The 25,601-nt window shown below is 47.1% G+C and overlaps 1 protein-coding gene across 1 annotated transcript; it reads right to left on the reverse strand.

Moving 5' to 3' along the window:
* Window positions 1–2,143: 2,143 nt before the first annotated feature.
* LOC135382422 (zinc finger BED domain-containing protein 4-like) lies at window positions 2,144–3,884 on the reverse strand. The gene is made up of 2 exons (XM_064612590.1): window positions 3,804–3,884; window positions 2,144–3,685 (listed from the first exon to the last, which is right to left on the reverse strand). Exons 1-2 carry the CDS (start codon window positions 3,882–3,884, stop codon window positions 2,144–2,146), a joined length of 1,623 nt encoding a protein of 540 aa, XP_064468660.1.
* Window positions 3,885–25,601: the final 21,717 nt, after the last annotated feature.

The raw sequence follows: 25,601 nt of genomic DNA on the forward strand, positions 1-25,601 counted from the left end.
AGCATTATACAAGAAAAAGGGTTCCAGCTGAGACTGTGCTGGGTACCCAGCCATGTCGGAATTTCCGGCAATGAGAAAGTAGACCGCGCTGCATCTGCTGCTTTAGGCAACGATATAACTCCTTTTGAGATTCCACTTAATGACTTGCTGCAGCAACTGAAGAAAGCCATCCACACGGATTGGCAAGCTTTTTGGGATAAGCAGATAACAAACAAACTGCACACAGTAAAACCTCGCCTATGCAAACCTACACAAGATTTTGAAAACCGCCACCATGAAGTTTTATCGAGCCGTTTGAGGATTGGGCACAGTTTTTTAACTCATGGGCATTTGCTACGAAGGGACGACACGCCTCAGTGCCCTCACTGTGGAACAGACCTATCTATCATACATCTACTCATAACATGCCCACTTTTAGAACATCATCGCCACCTACACTTTCCATTCTTTTACAAATACAAGGTCCCTCTTCACCCTGCTCTTCTACTCGGTGATGAACCTCTAGTCGATTTTAGCCATATATACAAGTTTTTAAGAGACACTGGGTATTTAAAGCACATCTAGGTTCATATATATTGTTTTATTTTATTTTATTATTATTTTTTAATTGAAATAATCCTTTTAAACTACTAACCATCCATACCATTGTCTTGGCGCACTATGGCCTTCGTCGCTAATGCGCCAAAAAAAACCTTAATCATCATCATCAGAGTGTACGACACCGATCCAGCGACGCCGGAAAACTTGAGGCGAAGGCTCGAGGAATGCTGCGCACAGATAACCGTTGAGCAGCTACGAGGAACCGTGGAATCAATTGAAAAGCGGTTACGTCGATACATCGCCCAACGGTCGCCTATGGAAATTCAGAGAATATGGCATTACGGAAGCGCAACCAAGTGGGGAAATGGCATGATACGCATAATTTCTCCTGCTTTGAGATTGACAGTAGAAGGTCAATTGGTCAGAAGGCTTGTTATTTCATGGTACGAAAGCTCAGGACAACAACAGAATCCCCGCTTCACTCCTTTGTTTTGCTTGTTTGTTTCGTGCGTACATTCTTTGTTTTGGCGATAAAAGCACGTTATCTCGACTGCACGACGGTCCCAGAGCGGTCTGTACGTCAATCAGATAAACAGGAAGGAAGGTTGGCGAAGCCGGTTCTGCGGCTGTTACCTTTTCTATCAGCACTCCCTGCTGCCAAACATGCGGAAGAACACGTAATTCCGAGGCGGAGAGCAATGTGAAAGAACTTGTGTTTGCGGTCCTACGCGAGGAAAATATGTAAACCGAAACTAATTAATTACTCGCGAAAATGACTAGGCCCGATGATTTTTTTTTTCTCTGAGGGGTATGTACTCAAGATCCCCAATGCTGTAGTAGATGTCGCGGTACCGTCGGACGCGTACTTTGAAAGCTGTCATTTCCGGGTAATTGATTTTTATTTTTATTATTAATTAATGAAAGTGCGCACATCATTTTCACACTGCATGGCTGGTGGACGATATCTCAGAGATGGTAACAAAAAAGAAAGTTTCCCGATAGATGGCGCCGTTCCCGAATTATTCAGCCCGGGGATTTATCTGAGACACCCTGTATATTAGAGGTGTGCGAATAGTCGAATGTGCGAATTTTCGAATACGAATAGCATTCGAATATTAAAAAAAACCTTCCTCCGAATATCGAATGGAATATCGAATATCACGGCGTAAAATATGGCCTAACTGTGCTACATGCCAAAAATTTTGTCTATGTATGTAACACAGTCGTAGCACTTAACCAACATGGTGGTTGTAATGGGACAAATGACAAAGCTGGCGCATAATAGGCCTAGTCGCTCATGCGCCAGTAAAACCTCAATCACTCACTCACTCACTCAAATGACAAAACACTTGAGCTGAAAATACTCTTGTATTGCCCATACAGTTATGACATGGTCATTCAAAGCACTTTAAGCTGAAAAGACTCTTGTACTGTTGCACAATTGTGACATTGTCATTCATAAGTTATCATGAGGAAAAAGCAACTGCTCAACATTTTGAGGGAGAATACGTTCTCTTCTGGCACTAACTATATTTCCTGCGTTTGAATGTTTTGGCGCATTATAGCCTCCGTCGCTGCTGCGCAATTAAAATACTAACCATCATCATCCTGCGTTTGAGAACACTCTCTCACTTGGCACAGACGTTGCTGGGATGGCCAAATACTTCAAAGCAGCCCGTGCCAGCATGGGGTACTTAAAACGTCCGACAGTCTGCCACCACCGGCAAGGGTCCTCGCTCCTTTTGAGGAGGGCACCCTTCGTGTAATCGCCGACTTCCCTTTCGGGCAATGACATTGCTTGCCCTTGGTCAGAACTTTCCATTAGTCTTTCAAATGCATTCCACAAGCTCAGTGATGAAGTTGGAGCTGTTGATGAGGAAGCATCCTTCTGGGGACTGAACTCTTCTTGAAATGGCTGCAGTTCTTTCATCACCTGGTCAGCAAGCCATAGTTGCATCTGGCTGTCACTACTGTACAGTGTGCACCGGAAACGAGGATCTAAGAACATTGTCATGTTGGCAACTTCGACAAGTTCGTATCCTACAAATCGTGCCCTCATGCATTTAAAGACACATTTGGCCAGTGTAGATTCATGCTGAAGCTGTGAGACGCATTCCATCAGGACAAACACAATTGGCGTCAAGATGGATAAGGTCGGGTATCTGTCTGCACTAACTTCCACTGTAGCGTCATAAAATGGTTGCAACACGTCAACAATGTCTGACACCAACCTCCACTCCGTGCTGGTAAAGCAGTCGATTGATGAATTAGAAGTTGCAAGCTCTACGGAGACTGCTTCCCTCAGCTGTAGAAGACGAGAAAACATCACAAATTGACTGTTCCAGCGTGTCTGCACGTCCTGGAGTACTTTCAAAGTCGGCTTGTTCATATTGAGGAGTAGATCATCTAGTCGCTTCTGTGCTGGGCTATGCTTGTAATGCCCTACAATTGCTCGCGCCTTTTTGCAAAGCTCAGTCAGACCAGGTACCTGTGGGAGTGCGTCATTAATTGCGAGCTGCAGGGTGTGCGCGAAACACGCACGCTCTTTCCACGGTAGCTGCATGACGGCTGCCCGCATGTTGCGCCCGTTATCTGTTACAATGAAGGCTGTCACACTAGATGGGATGTGCCATTCTGAACACAGCTCTTGCAGCATGGATGAAAGATTCAATGCAGTGTGGGACTTGGTCATGTGCCTCGTGGCCAGCGTGTACCTTCTTAGTTCATAGTCTACAGTCATGAGGTGGCATGTCAGGCTGATGTAACTGTCATTTGCATGTGATGTCCACATGTCACATCTGAATGCCGCAGCAGGGGTTCCACTCTCGAATGCCTTGGACAGTTCCAGTTCCACTTGACGTCGCATGTCGTGATACAGGCGTGGGATTACCTGCCGTGAGAACGTCGTTCTAGCCGGCATCACGTAGTTTGGGACAGCTTCTTTGATCAGGGCGACGAAACCAGGCTCCTCTACAAAGCTGTACGGTTGTATATCTTTGGCAATCATTTCTGCGACCTTCGCGTTCAGCGCAGGCTCTCTCTTCTTGTCCAACGGCAGACGCGTCGCTGCCGATTCAGGAAGGGTAGCGATGTTGCGTTGCGCGATGCGGCGATGTTGCGTTGCCACGTTTGGAACGCTGAAACTCTGCAAACAGTTGTGGATGCACTTTTAAATGGTTCTGTAGAGTTGTCGTCGTTCCAGTAGGCGTCTTCAAGGAACGATCGCATGTGGTGCAAGATGCTGCGTACGGGAAAAGCCTCACGTAGTACCGCCAAATTCCGCTCCTCCCGGACGCTATTCGGACATTGTCCGCATCACCAGCGTCACTTTCTGGATCGTCCATGATTTGGCGGTAACTGGCAGCTCAAAGTCCCGTTAATTAAGTCACACGGCAGAAGCACGCAAGCCGAAAGTAAGTCGTTCGATTATGATGATGATGATGTGCTTGACGAGTTGCCCATTGTTACCGACAGCACATTTTGAAGCCGAAACTACACACCTGCCCGACACGAATATTCGAAATTTTCGAATACTGATTTTCGAATACGAATATCGTTCGAATATCAACATTATTCGGAAACTATTCGAAATTTCGAATATTGGCACACCTCTAATATATATATAGTTTTCCGTTATGATAAGCGTACATAATTTCTTAACTAGCTCATTGTTTCAATACAAAAGTCTAAATACATGTTTTTCATCTTACAGTGCACAGCGCTGGAGCGTGCGTGCGTGACGCTGCATTAAGCATTTCTTTTCCTACACGCTACTAGTGTCCATTTTTACTTGTATTTCTTCTCTGCAGGTTGCAAATTGGTTAATAACTTTTTCTGTATATCTAATGCATACATGTATGTGCTTCTCCAGTTTATCCAGGGCGTACGCATCACTGAGCATTGTCACGTTGTTCCCAGTAGCCGTTTCGTTGCAGTAGTGCGCACCACTCCACAAGTTGCCGTGTTTCGTAAACTTTTGTCCCAGTGTGTAGTAATAATTCTTGTTACTGCAGTATCATTCATATAACACGGCTGCATTTCAACTGTGTGAGGTAGAGCATCACAATGGACAGAGTGTGTGACATCACCATGCTTTTAATAAACATGTGTCGTGTTGTACGACATGTTCTCTTGTTTGCAAACATGTTTTCGAACTGCTAGGCATTTCCAGCTGTTTAGTTGCAATGCTTGAAATTAGTGTACTTACCGCGGCTGTCGATGTCACCCTTGACTCCAGTGATGGCTGGGTTGTCATCTCCCAGTATATCGATCACCGCCTGGGTGATGAGAGACGGCGGCTGCACGTCGCCTCCTCGTCCTCTAAATAGGATCCGCCTTCACTGTGTTGAAAGTGCAAGTGACACAAATATTCCTCTGAAAGCTGTATGGGAGTGGCCTCACATTTGTGGACTAATAGCAAAGTAGTGCCTGATTAAACAGCTTTTCATTCAAAAAATGACATTTGTGCTCAGAGGAATTGTGCAAGTGAACATGTGCAAGTTTTAGTTTTTACATCCGTGTGCTCACTGTATGTGCAACTTTCCTTCATTTCTGCTTATTGTTCATTTACTCCCCGGTGTCGGGTACTTGGCGCCCCCATCGCCCGGCAGCAGCCGCAGTACCTGCACTCACGGTTGGGTCGCCGCAGGAGAGAGACCCCCACGTATAGCTGTGCGTGGCTTTGCCGTGTCTGGGTAAAGGGGGATCCTGGCAGTTGAGTGGACTCGGAGGATGGTTTGGACCCTTCTGGGCCCCTCCGCGAAAAAAAACACACTGCTTTGGCCCCTGCTTCCCATAGACGGGTGGTCCTGGAAGGCCCGGCCAGGACTATTCAGCTAGTCACCATCTCACTTTTCATTGCTTTCTTTTTATTTGCTCTCCTCCTCGCTCCCTTCCTCTTTTCACCTTCTTTGGCGGCAAGGGCCAACCTTGGCCAGTTCTTTTCACTCTCCAAAAAGCTGCACTTGGGTATCATGCAGAGGTACCTGCTACTGCGTGGTGTGCGGTCCCCTAGTTGGGCTCCGTGGTAGGCGGCAGGACGTCTGCACCGAGTGTCATTCATTATTTCCTATGGACACAATCACCTCAAAAAAACCCGATCGGCGCCCGAAGAGGAGCCGCACCGAAGAACGAACATTGAATTTCTCTGACCTAAGTTGTCCGGAACCTTGGTTTGCCAAGTTCCTGATTCTTCACTCGGATAACGAGACTAAACAACATTCTAAAGTATCTCCTTTTCTTGTTGCTAGGGCACTCGAACACGTAATAGGAAAGCCGTTTCAGGCCAAGAATCTGAGCTCAGGAGACATTCAGGTAGAGGTCAATAATAAACAACAAAGTACAGCACTGCAATCTCTAAAGAACATCGCGGAGATACCTGTTTCAGTTACAACCCACCGAACACTGAACACCGTTAAGGCAGTCATTTCCGAAGAAGAGTGAATCGAGTGCAGCGAAACTGAAATAGAAACGGGCTTGAAAGAGCAAGGCGTCGTCTCTGCCAAACGAATAATTATGCGGAGAGATGGCAAGGAGATCCCGACAAAGCACATCATCCTGTCGTTTAAGCTGCACACACTTCCTTCTACCATCAAAGTCGGTTATGTCAATTGCTATGTCAGACCATTTATTCATAATCCTCGTCGCTGTTTCAGATGCCAGCGGTTTGGGCACAGCTACCAAGTCTGTCGAGGACAGTTGGTGTGTCCCAGATGTGCTGGCAAAGAACACACTCCTGAAGACTTCCACTGTGCTAACTGTGAGGGAGGGCACCCTGTCTATTCTCGGTCCTGCCCACGGTGGAAAGAAGAAAAATACATATTGAAAATAAAAACAGAACAGAACTTAAACTACAAAGCTGCACGAACACAGCTCGAGTTCAGGAAGAAAGGAAGTTTTTCCGACGTGGTGCGTAGGGGAGTGGCGCCACCGAGGAAGTCCGTGGAGACACAGACCTGTTTTTCGGGTTCTGAGTCCCCACTCTACACTCCCCAACCTGAGAAGGCTGGAGACTCTCCGTCTTCCGAGACGTCCGCTGTCTTCTGCCGTGACGGAGGCCAGCCGTTCAACTGGCCACAAAGAAACAGCCACGGCCTCCTCTAAGGTCGATGGCACACAGTCAGTTTGGGACGGGGTCGTAAAAGCCCCTTCCCAAAAAGGCACCCAAAGTATGGAGGTCGACGATGACGACTGCATGTCGCACAAGTAATCGTCGAGCCTTCCCAGCATTCCTTCACAAGGGAAGGAAAAACGAGAAAAAGGACGAGGAAGGGGTTTCAAAGAGAATGAACAACAGAAACAACCCCCGCAAAGGGTCCAACCCAGTCTTTTCTAGTCGGTGTCACCAAGTGCTGCGCTTTCTTTTCCTCCTTTTTAGTGTGACCGTTATGAACCACTTCCTACAGTGGAACTGCCGTGGTTTACTTTCTAACTTAGACGACGTTAACGATCTCTTCGACAAGTACAATGCAGCATGTTTCTGCCCCCAAGAAACATATTTAAGCACACACACACCAAATCCAATTCGTAGACACAATGTATTTCGAAGAGATCGAACAGACGCCACTCGCGCATCTGGCGGTGTGGCTATCGTCACACGAGGAACTGTTCCGTCCAAAGAAGTCCACTTGGTTAGAGACTTGGAAGCCATAGCCGTGCAGATGTGTCTGGACAGAATTGTTACCATCTGCTCGGTCTATTTGCCACCATCAGGAAGTTTTGCACAGAGAAATATAGAACACTTAATCAGCCAACTTCCAACTCCATTTATACTCCTAGGCGACTTTAATACCTACAATCTGCTTTGGGGCAGTGCAAGAACCGACAGCCGAGGGAAAATGTTGGAAAGGGTCTTGTTATCAACTTCCATCTGTCTTTTAAATACAGGAGCACAGACGTACGTCCACTGTTCAAGACAGTCTTTCTCGGTCTTAGATTCATCGTTTTGCAGTCCATCTCTATATAAGATATAGAATGGAGCGTGGAAGAAAACCCACTTGGGAGTGGTCACTTTCCAGTGGTCCTGAAATATATGTGTGCAGTCAATAGTCTGACGGCATGCCCCCCCCCCCCCTAGATGGAAGCTCCAACATGCTGACTGGAATGCGAAGCTGACCTTCAAGGCTCATGTCCAAAACCTAAAGATAAAGTGCGTCAAGTCACTAAACCTTCTAAAAATCATCTCTCACAGATCTTTGGGTGCAGACCAGGAAACACTGCACCAAGTGTATACTGCATGTATTCGCTCAAAAATTGATTATGGGTCCTTTGTCTACGGCTCTGCTCGCGAGTCGGTGTTGAAAGCCTTGGACCCTGTCCATCACCAGGGGCTCAGGCTCGTGCTTGGCGCCTTTCTAACGTCTCCAGCACAGAGCCTATATGTTGAATCGAAGGAATGCTCCTTGAAAAGACTGCGTTCTTACCTCGATACGTCGTACGCACTTAGAATAAGTAGTCTACCCCAAAATCCAGCCTCGACTTGCGTCAAGCACACATGCGTTAAACAGCTGTTTATTAACAAGCCCTCTGTCGTCCCTCCATTCTCTTTGCGAATTGCATCAGAGTTTGATTGCCACGGTTTCTCGTCCTTTGACCTACAAGTTGTAGAGTGTAGCAGAAAGGTCCCACCCTGGGAACCACCTCCAAGGTATGACACCTATTAGGCAAAATGCAAGAAACAAGACAATGCCTCATCAGTACTTCAAGAAGAGTTTGCACACTTGAAAGACAGCTTTGATAACCATACTGTGATTTACACAGATGGGTCCAAGTCTAGTGCAGGAGTGATTTGTGCTATGATTTGTGGCACACACACAATGTCTCATCGTACAAAAACATTTGCATCAATTTTTAGTGCCGAAGTTTACGCCATTATCTTGGCTCTCATCCACTTCCAACTACATCCTTCAAGATTCCATAAAGTCTTCTGTTATATATACAGACTCCTTGAGTTCCATTGACGCAATTTGTAGTCAGCACACAACAAATAACTTTCTTGTGCAGCGAGCAAGATCTTTAGCCAATTTAATAAGAATAAAGGGGTACTCCCTCATCCTATGCTGGGTCCCCAGCCATGTAGGCATCAAAGGCAATGAGTTAGCAGATCAAGCAGCTCCAGCTGCTCTCAAAAATGACATCGCACCTTTTGAGATGCCCGTGCAAGACATGAGATCGCCACTCAAGAAATCACTGCACAGATTGTGGCAAGCCTTTTGGAACACACAGACAAATAAAAAGCTCCACTTGGTTAAACCTCACATTCAGGATACAGGAGACCGGCTGGAAAACTGCCTGTTGTGCACTTTATGAGCAAGGTTACGTATAGGCGATACGTACCTTACACACGGGTTCCTACGTCGGGGAGAGGCCAGACATACCGTTGGGAAATCAAGCGCAGAGAAGCGCGGGCGCCGGGGTGAGAGAGCGCATGGTACGTCTCGAAGATGCGACGTCGCAGGGAAGAGGGGACGAAAGGTCGGGGCCGTCCCTGAGAAGTGTCGCAGGCAACCAGAGTGGAGGAACCGGGTAAGGCGACATCTTCGATGGTCAAAGAAGCCGTGCCAGAACGGTACTGAGCCAGCTCGGCGTCGGAAGACTGTGCTTGGGCCAGGGCGTCGAGAGAGAGTGCAGGCAGCGAACCGAGAGCGTTCACGCGACTGAGAGCATCCGCCGCTGCATTGTCAGCGCCGCTGACGTGTTGAATGTCGGTGGTGAATTCCGCGACGAACGCAAGGTGACGGGTTTCGCGAGGACTGTATTTGGTACCTGATGCAGAGAAGGCATATACAAGGGGCTTGTGGTCAGTAAGCACTGTAAATGCACGGCCTTCCAAGAAAGGTCGGAAGTGCTTTATCGTGAGGTAGATGGCTAAAAGTTCTCGTCCAAAGGTGCTGTACCTCGTCTCTGGCGGTTTGAGCTTGCGAGAGAAGAACGCCAAGGGGCGCCACGCTCCTCTGATACGCTGTTGAAGCACGGCGCCGACGGCTGTGCTGGAGGCGTCAACCATAATGGACGTTTCGGCGTCATGGCAGGGGTGGAAAAGGAGCGATGCGCTCGCAAGTTCTTCCTTAATGGCCTTGAACGCGGCAGTGGCTTCTTCGGTCCATGATAGAGGCGGTGGGGACAAAGTACGTTTAGAAGTAAGTATGGCTTCGAGTGGAATAAGCTTGGCCGCGCACGACGGAATGAAGCGCCGGAAAAAGTTGATTAACCCAAGGAACTGGCGCAGCTTGGTCAAGGAAGTGGGAAGCGGGAAGTCCTGGATTGCCGCAACTCTGGAAGGCAAAGGCAGGATTCCCTGGCTGTTGACACGGTGCCCGAGGAAATCGAGTTCCGGAACGCCGAACTCGCTCTTCGCTGCGTTAATGATGATTCCATAGTCGTGAAGACGGGAGAACAGCGCACGAAGGTGTTGCTCGTGTTCGGCCGGCGAACGACTTGCGACGAGGATATCATCAATATACGCATAGACGAAGGGGAAGCCGCGGATGATGTTGTCCACAAACCGCTGGAACGTCTGAGCGGCGTTCCGCAACCCGAAGGGCATCCGCAGAAACTCGAATAATCCGAAAGGTGTTGTGATCGCGGTTTTGGCTATGTCCTCTTCGGCCATCGGGATCTGGTGGTACGCACGGACAAGATCTATTTTGGAGAATACTGTGGCGCCCTCCAGCTGTGCAGCAAAATCCAAGATGTGCGGTATGGGGTATCTGTCCGGGATAGTGGCTTGATTCAAAGCGCGATAGTCGCCGCACGGTCTCCAATCTCCGGTCCGTCAGCGGGACCGTCCTCGTGGACGACCCAGGACACGGAGCCGAGGTTATGGTCTTTTCGTCGGTTATTTGTTGAAATAAGTCGGGCGAAGACGACAACGAATGGTTTTCAGTCATTACTACGAGGAAGAATAGTGTGGACGGTTCTTCTGTGGATACAGTTGCATCTTACAAGAACGATGTGCGTACACGGATTTTCAAGATCTTGTAGTGGTTTTGTGTCAGCGGCCATGCTGACTGCTGTAAGGTGCCTGTACACGTGCGCCCAAATTTTGGTAATAGAGAATGTGTGCTGGCTTAAGCACAGCAAAATAATGCCGCAGAGTGAGCTATGACCAAAGATGATATGAAGGCACAACTGAGGAGCATCCAACTATCTCATTTCTCCATCATTCTTCGTTAGCCTCGTTCGTGTTCGCCCAAGCCAAAGACAGCCACAGCCTTACTTCTTAATTTTCTATTATCACCCGTGGCTCTGCAATACGTACCCTTTCGAACGTTGTGTTTTATGTGGTGCCGTTCCGTTGCCTGTGAAATAGTTTAGTGCACACCTGTAGATCATTCCGGTAATTCCGCTGTGTTGTGTTATTGCCGTGCAATAAATACTTCTTATTACTATGCGTACATGCATTCATTATTTATTAAGCTGCAGTTGGCATCGCTGCTTTCTTTTCTGTACCGCATATCCATCTGGCTGCCATTTCATATGTTGTCACTACACGACAAAATACAACAGACGCCGTCTGCTAAGCGAGGCGTGAAGTGATCATGTAACCTTAAAAAGTCAATAGCAATCGACCGTCAGACGAGCAAAGATTCCTAGAATTGCATGGAGCTTAGGCTTATGTGAACGTGAGATTTGGTACAATGCACAGTTGGCTTCCCTCCGCTGAACGTGTTGTGAGAGAGCTCAAGCGCTAACCGGTCTTGTGGGAGCGGCGTCTTAAGCCGATATTGGTGCAACCGGCAGTTAATATTACAAAATTTTATTATTAAACGCGCGTCGTAATTATACTTCACCGCTCCTATACTACAAAACTCGTGAGAAAGGCGCCAGCATTTCCTCTGGGGTCTCCTTCATCTGGGCAACCGTTGTACCGACTGATGCTTTATCCGGCAATACAATGGTTGCCTGACGAAAATTGATGGCGACCTTTTCTCTACCTGAACCATTTCTAGAAGGATCTGACGATCTTTCTTGCGTCAGGTTTTAACCCCTTCATACGTCGCAGTGTCGAACTTTGTGATTGATAGAACTCACTGCGAAGCCGAGGAAATGCCAAGATACCAGCGATTGTTCAGTTGTGAAGAGGCCGCCGTGACTTTCTGGTGTGACTTCGTACTGTTTGCTTTCACATACAATTACGAATGGATTACTGCAGAGCGGATGACGTAAAGCTACCTTATTTCTGCGCCTGCAACCAATTTGCTCTCCTATCCAAAGTCACTCGCGTGCCTTTCAATTGCCTTCCATACAATACGTAGTCTGTACCTTTCCTTCTTTCTTTTTTTTTTTTCGCTCTCGACCTTTGTCCATTTCGTAACGTAGACGAAGGCAGGGAAACGGAAAGCTGATAGAGGACAATGGTCAAAGAAGACAAAGAAACAGGGAGAAAAACGGATAGAAACATAGAACTGCAGCCCATTTTGCAAGCTATGCGCATTTGCTGGAAGCAGAGCAGAAAACAAGCAGAAAATAAGACAACGTCGGCACAGAGCTTCGTTCCTCGTCGGGGGTAATGCGTGCCGCCACCGCGTTTATTGTACCTCAGGGTGCAAGAAAACTGCAGACATTGCTGTTTCGAGATTGGTCACGCTTTACGTGTCTCTTTTTTTTTAACCGTACCCCTTCCGTCCTGCCCTTCAGTTGCTAAATCACTTCGTCTGCACGTTATGTCTTAAAACTGCGCTGTCATGTTGTTAGTGAACACGTTGGTCCAGGCGACTTACACACCGCTGGAACTGCAGTAATATAGGTATCTTGAGCGTGTGACGAGGCCGAAGTCTATAGTGTCCCCATATTCATCAACCGACTTAAACCAATGGTTTACTGACGTCGGGTCTAAATCGATCACGTGATATTTCCGCCTGTGATATGCCGGAATATGGCCACAGTTCGCGCATTAGTCATCTTGTCACGAGATGGATGTAGCATGCGACAGAAGGACTGCCAAGAGGAGGCTTTCGCTTGTTTTTTGGTTATGAGATTATGAGTTGTACGAGAAGTTAGTGTAACAAAAACAAGGCGGCGCTGCTAAAGGTGACTGCGAGACGGGTCAGCGGTTGGCGGCAAGGTTTCGCCGTTAGGCCTTCTTTTGTGTTTGTAATAAAAGGCTCGGAGATGTATCGTTTGGATAAAAGGGAGCGTCTGCCATGTTATTGGAGAGGCAGCAGAGCGTATTCTCGTGGAGGCAATCGTTGTGCCCTTGCCAGTTTTCAGTCTTCGATTGTGGTTGCATATACCAGTTACATTTGCATCGGTCATCGTTTCTTGTGCGGCCTGTGCGGTCAACTGCAATAATCAAGACAGCCCCGTCATCGCTGGGGCATTCGAGCAGCATGTCCTATACGTGTTCGAGCCTGCTACAGTATTCGCGCCATGTGTTACGAACTGTTCATCACATTAGGCTATATTAACAAATGACACAAGAGTCCCCATATCATGCGCCGGACTCCCACACGCGTAAATTGCTGTTGTGGTGTAACGGTTCGATGTACTTTGCAACGTGTCACAAATATGCAAGGCGTAACAGCACCACTTCGCTGTCTTATGTACACGGTTAGGAATCCAGTGAACCCGGTAGGGAAGTAAGAAGGAAGTTGCCTCACGTCGAGAGCCGCCGATATTTCGAACAGAGACCGTTCTTCTTCTGGGCACCGTCCTCATCATTGACATGGTATTTAAATGGTTAAGTATGACGTCTTAAAGGTTCGTACGAATTGTGGGTCAACAGCACGGAGGGAAGAAAGGGGCCGTACAGGCTTTTACGGCGGGAGTGAATGTACGCAAAGTGTTTCTTTTTTTCTTTTGTAAGGTATATATTCGTAGTACAAAGATGTGGCAAAGTTGTTACTTCACAAATAAGGAGAGAGAGAGAGAGAAAAAAGGGATGGAAACCGGTGTATCGAAGAGGGGAGCAACGAAAAAGGGTGACGTTTCGAGCGAAAGCTCTTCTTCAGATAGAGGAACGGTGCGAGGGGAATGCGGGAAACATGGTGTACATGTCGCCCAGCCCGACAGGGGGCTAACACTAGATCTGTGTGAAAGGGCGGTATGTTACAGCACGTGCCGACAAACTAGAATCCTAGAATGAGTCTTTCATTAAGTTGCGAATTGCAATAACGAACACCGCGACTCTATCCAATGCTTACAGGTAGCAGTCAAACAACAAACTAAATATAAGGTTCCCTCGCGCATATCTTCCTTCTTCTTCCTCGGACCGGAGCCTAGGTACTCTTCCCCTTCCTTCATACTCCCCCCCCCCCCACCGAAGAAACCAATTTCTTCACTCCGAACTGTAGACTTGAATCCTGAGACGGTCTTCAAACCTCAAGCCTATACAGTATTTTTCCGGGCACACGAGCGTGGATTTGTTGGGAAACTGAAACCTCGAATACCCGCGCTCTTCCGTCTTTTCCCGGAAAGCTTCGGACGATGCGTATTGTTGGCCAGCGCGGTCTCGGACTGTTTTCCCTTCGCGTGATTACTATATCATCCACGTGAAGTTGTCGTCCCCGTGATTTTGTGGAAAAGTTTCTCAACTCCGTAAGGTGCTCGTTGTACCATCGTTCCCAAAAGGCTTTTAAACTTGACGTCCGTTGCTGCCAGAACCTTTACTGATTAGTTGCTGTGTTTTCTGGCAAACTTTCTGTAGTGCAGTCCGGGATGATCACGAGTCTCTTTCCTGCAAGACACTCAGCGGGTGACAACGGCTGTCCGCTTTCGTTTTCATACACAAAGGTGATCGGCCGTGAATTGAGGACTGCTTCTATTTCCGTGATGATAGTGTTGAGTTCCACATCGTTTGCCGATCGTCTTCTTCAGTGCTACCTTCACTGACCTTATCAATCTCTCATAAAACCCGCCCCACCAGGGAGCGTATGGAGCATTGGATCGCCACTGAATTCACCAGTCCGCAAGTGTCTCCTTTGTCGTAGCGCTGCTAACAATCTGTACGCTGTACACGATCCTTGGAATTCCCCGTCGCGCAATGAATCTTCTTAAAGCAAATAAAAAGGTAGGCGTAGCCATATCTTGTACTAATTCGCGTCTTGTACTAAGCTATCTGGTAGTGGCTCATACGAATATGACGAAGTACATTTGATTCGTCGACCTTTGCGTCTTCACCACAAGTGGTCCTGGAAAATCAACACCAACCACTTCGAAAGGTTTCGATTTCGTTACTCTACGTGGACGCAAAGGAGCTGCTTCTTGCTGGGAACTTCTAGCGTTAAATCGCTGGCATACCACGCATCACCTTAGAATCTTCTTCACTGTCTGTCTGCCTTGTACTACTCAATATCTTTCACGTAAGTGTACGAGCGTGTCCCACACTCCAGCATGCAGCAAATCCCAGTGGTACTGCCTTATGAGCATTTCGGAATATTGGTTTTTCTTTGGCAGAACTACTCGATGCCTCTGTGTGTAGGATAAATCACTTTCCTATACACGGCCGTTTAACCTAAGTAGTCCTGAGTCATCGATAAAGAGCCCGATTCCTTGAAGCGTAGACTACGCAGGTAGCGGCTTCCCGCTTTGAATCGCAGAAATTTCTTCTGCAAAGGCCCTTCTTAGTACAACCTTTGTACAATAGTCTTCTGCTCGTTGGAGCTCCTTTGCTGTGAGAGATCCACGTTCCTGAGTTGCTTTCCGGAGTTATCCACGAAGCGCCGGATCCAGGCTACCACATGATGTAGCTTCTTTGCTGAACTGTATTTTTTCATGTCCACCACATCACAAACTGTTGCTGGGTGTACATGTAACGTGACGACTAATGCCTTTTCCTCCAACTCTTCTTCCTCAGAGTATTCGACCTCTGTAGTCCATACAGTCCAGCTTTGTTCACTGCTTCCCTATCGAAAATTATCATATAACTCTATATAAGATTATGAAACAGGGTCTCTTATGATATAGTCTCCCACATACAAAAAAGATCTCTTATGATATAGTCTCCCATACAAAAAGGATCTCTTATGATATGGTCTCCCATACAAAAAGGATCTCTTATGATATGGTAATCATATGAATGGGATCTTATATGGAATGAGAATCACATGCAAATTGGGTTATATTTATTATCACAAGAACAACAAGTACAGGTACAAGTGTGTGTTGGTTGGTAACCTATAAACCTGCTTCCGGGGAGCTATGTTGAGTCTGATATCGAAGTCAGAACCCCATACATTCGATTAACATGAAGCAGACCTTGATTGATGTACATCAGTTCACGGCACATCATTTTGCTCCGACTAGAGTTTCACAAAAGGTGTGATATGACTAGAGTTTCCATTTTGCTCCGACTAGAGTTTTACAAAAGGTTTCATTTAAAAAAAAACTTTGCATGTCTCCTGTGATCATGGCTTTCATACATCATGGCAAGTACCTTTGCCACAATCTGTGTACATGAACGGGGTCGAGTGATACACAAGATCGGCCTATATAATCAATCTTTGGAATGTACAGATCCGACAAAAGTGTACAGACCATGCAAGCGATATGTATTTTCTCCTCTGTATGACACCCAAGCCAGACACGGGCAGGTTCATTCGTTCAGAGGGGTGAGCGAGTGCGCTGGAAGAGAAACACCATCGATGGCAGTTTCGGTTTCACTTGAATGTGCTCAAAAGGTGGTTTGAATTGGTGTTGCTTCACCTCTCGGAACGGATGAACAAGCCCACTTCCGGTAGGGTGTCATACTGATGAGAAAATACACTGCCTGTGTGTTCCTTGTGCTTGTGTCGGGACCTGTACATGCTGAATGGACCGACAAGGGACATGTTCACTAGCAACACCTTACTGGCGGATTACCAGGAAGACTGGACCGACAGGTGTTTTGCAACAAAGGGGGCTTCAGCGGGTGAGGGACTGACAGTTTTTTACTTACATGACTCACTTGGCTCGGCAATATCAGTGAGCGTCACCTCGCTAATCTCTCTACAGAGTCAGGAATTATATATTCCCCTTAACCACTGCTTCCCTGAAAATGGGGGAGCACTCAGGCCAGTCATCCGCGGTGCATCATCTGAAAGGGACACAATGCAGCTTCTACGCTGTCCGATGTGGTCACTGTTAAGTTTGTCCCGTATTTGGGGAAGTTTCAGGGAAACAACAGCTTCCCCGAAGACAGGACAAACTTCGCAGTGACCGCCCCGACAGCATAAAAGATGCATTGTGTCGCTTTCAGATGATGCACCGGGGATGACTGACCAGAGTGCTCCCCCCAATCTTCAGGGAAGCAGTGGATAAGGGGAATATGTACTTCCTCACTCTGTAGGAAGATCATTGAGGTGACGTCCACTGAGCTCACAGAGAATAATGGAAGTGAAAGCTCTGTCAATGTGTGTTTGTTGCAAAACAGCTGTCACTAGGCTGGTGGCCTGTCAATGAATGTTGTAGTAAACATGTCCCTTGTCAGTGTTATTAAGCACATTCTTCGCCTGAAGTTATAGTTTCTTTTTGTTAACATCATTTAGCATGTTTCCAACATGCTTCCGGAACTGTGTTGCACGTGCCATTATTTCTGCTGTCTTTGTCGGCCCCCAAGACTGTCGGTGATGTACTTGCGGAACGCTCCTGAAATGACACAAGATACAGTACGAGGACCACTGAGTGAGAATTGCAGATTATTATTGCAGTATTATTTTGCAGTTTGTCAAAAATGTCTCCTAGTTTAGAAGATGAAATATTTTTGCACTTTCCAACTAATTTCAGTTTCATTGTGTCTTTGGCAACTTTCAACTCAACTCAAATGTGCGAGATCAGGAGGCCACAAGCCTAAACTGCTTCCAAGGAGCCGGTGCATACTGGATGTGAACTGTGTATCCACATACGCAATGTGCTTCATTGTCCTTGTCTAAGGGCCTTGCGACCCTCAAATGTAGCAAGTTACAGTGACCTTCAATAGTAGATTTAAATGATACCCTTGGAAACGCACCGATCGACATTTACAAACAGTTTAAATTTAGCAAAAACCGCTGTTTCGCCACGTTCACTTCAAATTTCATTTTCTCGTGACATGCGTGATCTCCATGGCCTGCGAAGTGGTCATCTCCTCCAGTCTTTGGTACAACTTTGGTGCAAATGCAGCACAACAGGCTATACAGCACAGTATAGCGCAGCACCCTGTGATTGAAGCAAATAGTGCAGCACTTCTATCACTGGGTTACCCTGTTGCGCACACTAGACTAGCATGCTGTTTTTATGTGCATATCAGAGTGGCTTACTATGACACAAGAATGGTTCTGGTGCCTTCTAGTATGCCTGGCGTGTGCACCAGAATGACGTGGTATTATACTGCGAAAGGTAGAACAGTCTGATCTGGTTCATATACACCAGACATTCAGGCACCAGAGTATGTGCGCTCTGCAGTGATTGCAGTCAAACCTTGTTATGTCAGGGGGAGTGACAAAGGGTAGAAACGCCAAGCAAATATAGACTTCCCTAGTTTATTGGGATCAGCCTCACTGCCTTGTCACTCCGAAAGCTAAACTCTTTCAAGATCATGCGGGGAAGGGGTGTTGTCTGCCACATGTCAGGAACATCGGAATGGAAGTTGGAAAAACTTCGGTATTTACTTACTTTCAGCCGCCTCCAGCTTTCGTGGAGTCAAGGATGGTTTTGCCGCCATACCAGTCTTCATAAACCGCCTCGATGGCTGGCCTGTGGCATCCTGCCAACCAGCTCGCTTGGCTCCCAGATAGCGCGAAGCAATTCTCTACAGCAGAGAGAATCAGACTTTGCATTGAAGATGTACTACAATTTCTCCTCATCACTTAGCACGCCACCTCCACAGTGTACATGGAGAAAAAGTATGTACATGGAGAGAAAGTAGCATGAAAAGAAACAAATTCAAGAAAGATGTTTACTGTGACATCAAAGGCATGAACGCATTGTTTTTGTTCTAAAAATGTTATGCTTTCCAGAAACTGTCATAGCAAACATACCCTTCGATAAGCACATATTTCTTATGAAAACAGGAGGGACGGGTATTCATTACAGTTTCCATTTTCGTTACTGCGAATCTGCCCAAGTGCTGCTTCGGTGTCACGTGAACACATTACACAACTAATTTTATGTCATTGGGATGCGCACATCTTAAAAGATTCTTTTTTAAAATGTAGGAACATTCTCACAGTCTGCATTCACTCTCGGTCCAGCAACTCAACATAGGCATAACCTTGATCCAATGTCGTATTCATAATCGGACACTCTTAGTAGTAAATAATAGCCATGGTGAAGTGAAAAACTGTAAAAATTGTAGGCTGTCCTTCTCGTGCTATGGTGGACTATATAGTCATGTGTTGATGTAATGGACTTATGAGAACTGGGATGCTCTCGCGTAGTACTTAGAGCATTAGAGGGAATGGAGTCATCAAAATACAAAAATAAAATTAAAATTAACTGAAATGTCGTCGCACAACAGGAATAGCCACTATCCAAATTCAATACCGAACACTCATTTTCGTTTCCGGTAATGAAGGGCCATTCTGATACCTCTTCACTGTCAAGGCATACCTTGTAGGCACCTTACATCGCGCAGGTCTGCGTGGGCAGAATGAAGTGGCAGGAGACATCTCTATCTGACAGAACTCTGTATAGTGTGGAATGAACTGCAGCATAATTTGTGTGCACATAAGCACATTAATAACAATAATAATAATAATTGGGGTTTTGCGTAGCGAGACAACTGAGATCATGAGTGACGCCACAGTGGTCGGTCTGTGGATTGCTTTTGCCCACCTGGGGGTTCTTTAACGTGTGATGAAAAGCTCATCACACGGCACCCCGCATTTAACGTGCCTCATGGAAGATAGCGTGTCTAAGCAACTTGTACCCTTCCACCAAGTTGCTGGCATCCTCAACAGTCCGTAATCTCGGGATCAGAAGGCGAACACGCTACCGACTCAGCCACCGAGGCCGGACACATAAGAACAGTAAGCTGGGATAAGCGCAGGATTTTCATCTCAGGCTGTGATGGATTTCCATAGGGGTGTGTGACACACACAGTATCGTTTTGGGCTCTCGTTTTACAGGTATCCCGTTGTGTGGAGGATTAGATTTCTCGGGGTATAGTGAGAGAAGTGCTGGGCAAATCCTCAGTACAAGCACTGCTCCGACAAATTGGTACAGTCGCCGACCGTTAATTCGGACTTCTAATGGTCACGGGATTTGTCCGAATTATCGAGCAGTCCGAATTAGTAGTTAATAATAAAAATCCACTCTCACACTGGCGTTTATTACAAAAAAATTACACGGGACGGAAGAAAGTGTCGATACGCGTCTGCCTAGCAGCGCGCGCACGAGACAGAACGTCACGCTGCATTTCTGATAATGTCACACTGTCGGAATAAACTCGTCCGAGCGTATCGATGGCCGCGAGGATCTGCGCAGTAGACAGAGGTTCGCCGACGTTCTCGTCGTCGTCCGATCCATCCGCAGGCAGGTTCAGAACTTGGGCGACGATCTCATCATCGGTGAATTCAGCGCAAAATTCTGTGCACCGGTCCACCTCAGCTTAATCGTCAAACGATATGGAAGCGGGAGTCGCCATTCCCGACCCGCGCAGATCCTCCACTGATCGCATTGTCATCACTGTCAGTTGACGGAGACGACGACATTTCCACAGTTCCGATTGTCGCATCCGAAGTGCGCGTCTAAACAGCAACGTCGATTACATGAACGCGAACTTCGCGCGGGCGCGCGCTTCTCCTCCCCGCCTGCGGCGCTCCGCGGGAGCTACTGTAGCGGCGGCGAGCCGATGACGGCCCGGCGCCAAGCGGGAGTCGGAAGCTCGAGGTTCCGATTTTGAATTTAGGAGCGTGGATTTTCACAGAAAGTAGGGAAAGTCGGCCAAAATCCGTCTGAATTATCGAGCCGTGGCCCCGAAAACGGTCCGAATTATTGGAAGCTGAAATGCATTGGTTCTATGGGGGCTGTTGATTGAGTCCAAGGTTTTGTATGAACTATTGGAAAGTCTGAATTATTAGGGTCCGAATTAACGGTGGGCGACTGTATTTCGCAAACGTTTTAGAAAGGCCCCCTTTGTCAGATTAATCAGAGCACATCTATTCTCCTCTAACTCACTTTTCCATCCTTTACACCAAAAAGAGGTACATCTTCCAATGCTCCTTCTCCTGAAGCTGTACATGTGACAGGTTGACCACCCACAAAATGAAAAAGCAGGAACTTCGGACGGGCATCATGCCTAAATACGAGAAAGGAAGCATGTACTAAAACAGGCAGGTGTTTGTTGGAACACATGGGAAATAATGACACCTTGGAACGCACAGGAACAGGAGAAAAAAATACACGAAACGAGCTCACTACCAATACTCCATTGAAGAAGGGGACACATACATACCAGGTGTCCCACCGAAATCCCCCGGCTGGATAATTCGTGAACAGGTGGCGCCATCGAAGAAATTTCTTTTTGGTAAAGGTCCTTGGTACATTGGCTATGAACTGAGAGTGAGCGGCTCATTTGCATAAGGCCATACGCTCACTAATTAAATAAACATCCTAACTTTTACAATTTACTTTGCACACTTAAGGAACCTCTGTTTTACGCATCCGGACCTTCAGCGAAAAATATTGCAAGAAAAAAAACATTTCAGCGGCATCGACGCTTAGTGATTTTTCCTAGTAATTAATCGGTTTACATATTTCTTGCACAGAGAAGTGCACCAATGCGCTCTTTGGATCAGCTATCCGGCTGTCAATGTCGTGTTCATCCGCCTGGTTGACACACGAGGGCGATGGAAGACTAGGAAGAGCCGCAAGAGATGCTTTAATATTCCTTATCAAAGCGACTGGTAAGCAGCGCTGGCGGTTCTGTCGTTCCGTAGGTGAGATATAGAGTGCTCTTATGATGCATGATAACGAATGCGCCACGAGCGCTGTGAACTTGTGGGGTACACTCTTAATCAAATCAAAGAATCAAACGTGGTCCTCTCCACCACAGATCAGCGTTCATAACTTTCCTCGTCTCGATGCCTCTTGTTAACATATCGGCAGGATTTTCCTTAGTGCGGCAGTGCCTCCAGTCACCTTCCGCAGTTAATGTCTGAATCTCCAGCACCCGCTTATGAACAAATTGTTTCCAACGCTGAGCGTCTCTGCGTATCCAGCAAAGAGCAATCTTGGAGTCTGTCCAAAAGTGAAGTCGACATGGACTGACTTAAAGTTTCTTCCTCAAGTGAGACGCAAGTCTTGCTCCTACTAGGCATGCCATCAATTCCAGACGAGGAATCGATAGTTCTTTCAAAGGCGCAAGCCTAGCTTTGGCTATCAAGAATGCTGCACTTTTCTCAAGTAACGAGTTTTCCGTAACTGTATACGCAACTGCTCCATACGCCGTGGGACTAGCGTCGCAAAATATGTGCATTTCACTATGAACGACGTTTGTCTCTTGGTTGACTCCATAGTAGCTAGGTATCTTTATATCTTCCAGGTACTGTAGCTCGTAACACCACTGGTTCCACCTCCGTTGGGTATTACGGGGCAGCGGAGTGTCCCATCCAACGTTCATCTTCCCATAGTTGTTGGAAGATAGCCCTTCCTTGAACGGTAAACGGGGTCAGTATCTCTAGCGGATGGTAGACACGTGCTGTCATTTATAGCACTGATCGCTTTGTGTCACTCCGGACTTGCCGCAGACTCCGCAGAACGTTCTTAGAAAACGTTAAGATGTCCTCTTCTGGTGCCCATGTCAGTCCTAGGACGTTGTGCGTCTCTTTCGAATCTCCTGCATTTCTTTCTTTCAAGTCAGCTTGCAAGAACTTTCGTACGTCAATGTCGTTCGGTGCCCACTTATGTAGTTTCATGTGCGCCCGGCTTAGAATCTCCGTCGCTTCTTTTGGGATCCTCTTTGCTCCATCTACGTCCCCGGCTCCCATTACCAGATCGTCGACATACATGTGCCTGCTAAGGCGCTGCGCCTGTGTCTGAATATTCATCCTTCATCTTCTCAAAATGGTAGCGTAGTGTTGCCACAAGTAAAAACGGACTCGCCGTCGTGCCGAAGGGCACCATCGTCATGCGCCAACATTCCATCTGAGATAACGGGGTTCCACTTTTCGGCTTTGTTGCACACGAGAGATAACGGAGGGCATCCCTGTCATCTTCCTTCACCTGTATTTGTAAGAAGGCTTTTTCTACGTCTGCTACCAATGCAATCTTAGTGAGTCTGAAATTCGGCAGCAACTCGACTACGTCAGGGTTCAAATTTGGTCCAGACTCTAGACATTCATTCAGTGACTTCGCATTGCCATAGCTTGATGAGCAATCGAACACCACTCTCAGTTCAGTTGTACTGCTAGACTCCCTGAAGACGGTTGGATGTGGCATGTAGTAAACCTTTTGACCTTCCGTCAACGACACCTTTTCAGCCATGCCGCTCTCACTGTACATTCTTATTGCTTGATCGTATCTCTATATCATCTGTTCGTTTCTGATAAGCCTATTTGTCAATTGACCAAGCCGCTTCAGAGCAACTTCCTGGTTGTTTCCCAGATTGCTCGTCGTCTTATATGGAAGTGACACTTCATATCGTCCATCTTTCTGTTCTACCGTCTCCCTAAAACGTTGTAGAACCGAGTCCTCCGCATCACTGTCCTTTTCAGCGGCTATTCCAATGGCTTCGAGTTCCCAGAACTGTCCGAGCGATGAACTTCTTTCCACCTCGTCAACTGACAGTCTGAATACCAGCGCCTGGTTTACAATGCTGGCTGTTATCACTTTCAGCTGTGGTTCCGTACAACCTCCATCCAAGACGGGTTTCTACGGCTCGTAAACTACTCCTCAGCTTCACGACTTTCCCTGTGTTGTTATCAATACGCCATTAAATTCCCAATCAGCATCATCAACTTTCCCTGTGACCAGATCCCAGTAGTGATCTGCCCCTACGAGAATTTGTACTTGCTGTCTACTCTCCCTGCAAAGTAGATGTTCAACGGAAAGGTTCTTCTCTCTCATGCTGTCTATGATTGCTGGTCCTGGCGAGGGTGTCCTTTGTGTACTGATCACGTCTGTCACGAGTACCTCTATATTTTACTCTTTGTCAGAGCTCATACTCTGTAGCTTCAGAGAAACACGTCGAAAAGTCCTTTCCGCTCCTTCTCCTACGAACACACCGATCCTCAGTTTCTCTTTGCCCACAGTTCTGGATCTCAGTTTCTCTGCGACTTCTCCGGTCACAAAGGGTCGTTGACTCCCTGTGTCGAACATAACCTTGCCCAATTCTCCTTTGCACCAGGCAACGGATGTCTGCAGCACCGTCACGGAATCCAGTGTCTCTTTTACTAACCCTAGGCTCATTTGCAGAGAACCGTCTGAGTTTTTATCCTGAGTAGACACCTTGTCAACTTTCGGGTTGCATACCGACGAAGCGTGTCTCTCTTGGCACTTCGTGCACTGTAGTTTCCGCCAACATCTCTTCGAGATATGGTTTGCTCCGGTACATCTGAAGCATCTACCAGTTTCTTGCAGTTTCCGTAATTTTTCGTCCATCGGAATGTCTGCAGTGCAGTCTTTAGTCAAATGTTCCCATGCCTTCCAGAAACAACATTCCGATGACAGTACTGTCGTGCGAAGCAGCGCAGACGCTGAGGACGGTCTTTTTGGTTTCCTTGTATACTTTCTCTTGTCCTCGTCCCGACGTCGGGAAAGTGGCGCCCCCATCACCCGGCAGCGTTGCCGCAGTAGCCCCCTCCTGCACTCAAGGTTGGGTCGCTGCATGAGGGAGACCCTCACGTATAGCTGTGCGTGGCTTTCCCGTGTCTGGGGAAAGGGGGACCCTGGTGGTTGAGTGGACCCAGAGGTTGTTTTGGACCCTTCGGGGCCCCTCTGGGAAAGCAACACAACACTTTTGCCCCTGCTTCCCATAGACGGGTGGTCCTGGAAGGCCCGGCCAGGACTATTCAGCTAGTTGCCATCTCCTTTCATTTCTTTCTCTCTCTCTCCTCCTGCCCACTTTCTCCTTTTTTCACCTTCTTTGGCGGCAAGGGTTAACCTTGGGCAATACTTCTTCCTTTAGAAAACTGCACTTGAGTATAGTGCGGAGGCAGTGTTAACGTGTGAGACACGTTCCCTCCTTGGCCTCCATGGTGGGTGATACACCTGCTGCACTGAACCACCCATTCCACTTTATGAATAAAACAAGCTCTCAAAAACACCATCGGCGTCACAAAAGGCACCGCACCGAAGTGCAAACATTGCAGTTTTTCAGTTCTACTCCAGAACCATGGTTCTCGAAGATCATCATCCTTCAGGCTGAAGATCAGACAAAACCACTAGCTAGTGTCTCTCCCTTCCTCGTTGCTAAAACTCTCGAACAACAAATAGGTAAAGTGTACAATGAAAAAAAAAGTTTAGGACAGGCTTCGAAAGATCAAATTAGACTACAATGGCTTTTCAGTTCCTTTGCTTGAGGTCAATGGTATTCCGTGTAGCAACTTGGGTGAGCAGGCCGACGTTCTTGGTCAACATTTTCATGATGTATCAAGCAGTTCTCACTGCAGCAATAACTTTCTGCTCGTGAAGCAACAATCCGAAAGACACGTTATTCCAGTCAAAGGTGGGGAGGGGCACTCTTATAACCAGCCTCTTACAATGGTGGAACTCCTGCGAGCACTGTCTTCAGTAGAGCGCATCTGCGCTATTAAAATACTAATTATCATGTCTTCAGTAAAAATCAGTGCTCCTGGATCAGACCGTATCACATATTTCATGCTTATGCACCTGTCAGAGGGGTCAAAACAAGGTCTGCTCAAACTCTTCAATAAGGTCTGGGACAAGGGGCAGATGCCATTATCATGGAAGATGGCTACAGTCATCCAATTGCTGAAACAAGGGAAAGACCCCTCAAATTCATCCAACTACAGACCTGTAGCCCTCACAAGTTGCCTAGGGAAAACGTTCGAGCGAATGGTCAACCATCGTCTGGTACACTACCTCGAACAAAATTAGTTATTAGACAAATACCAGTGTGGGTTCAGAGCGGGGTGTTCCACTGTTGACCATCTTGTTCGCTTGGAAACGTCCATCAGAGAAGCCTTTGTGAGAAGGTAGCACTG

The sequence above is a fragment of the Ornithodoros turicata genome, chromosome 1 (assembly GCF_037126465.1).
Source record: "Ornithodoros turicata isolate Travis chromosome 1, ASM3712646v1, whole genome shotgun sequence".
Taxonomy (NCBI): domain Eukaryota; kingdom Metazoa; phylum Arthropoda; class Arachnida; order Ixodida; family Argasidae; genus Ornithodoros; species Ornithodoros turicata.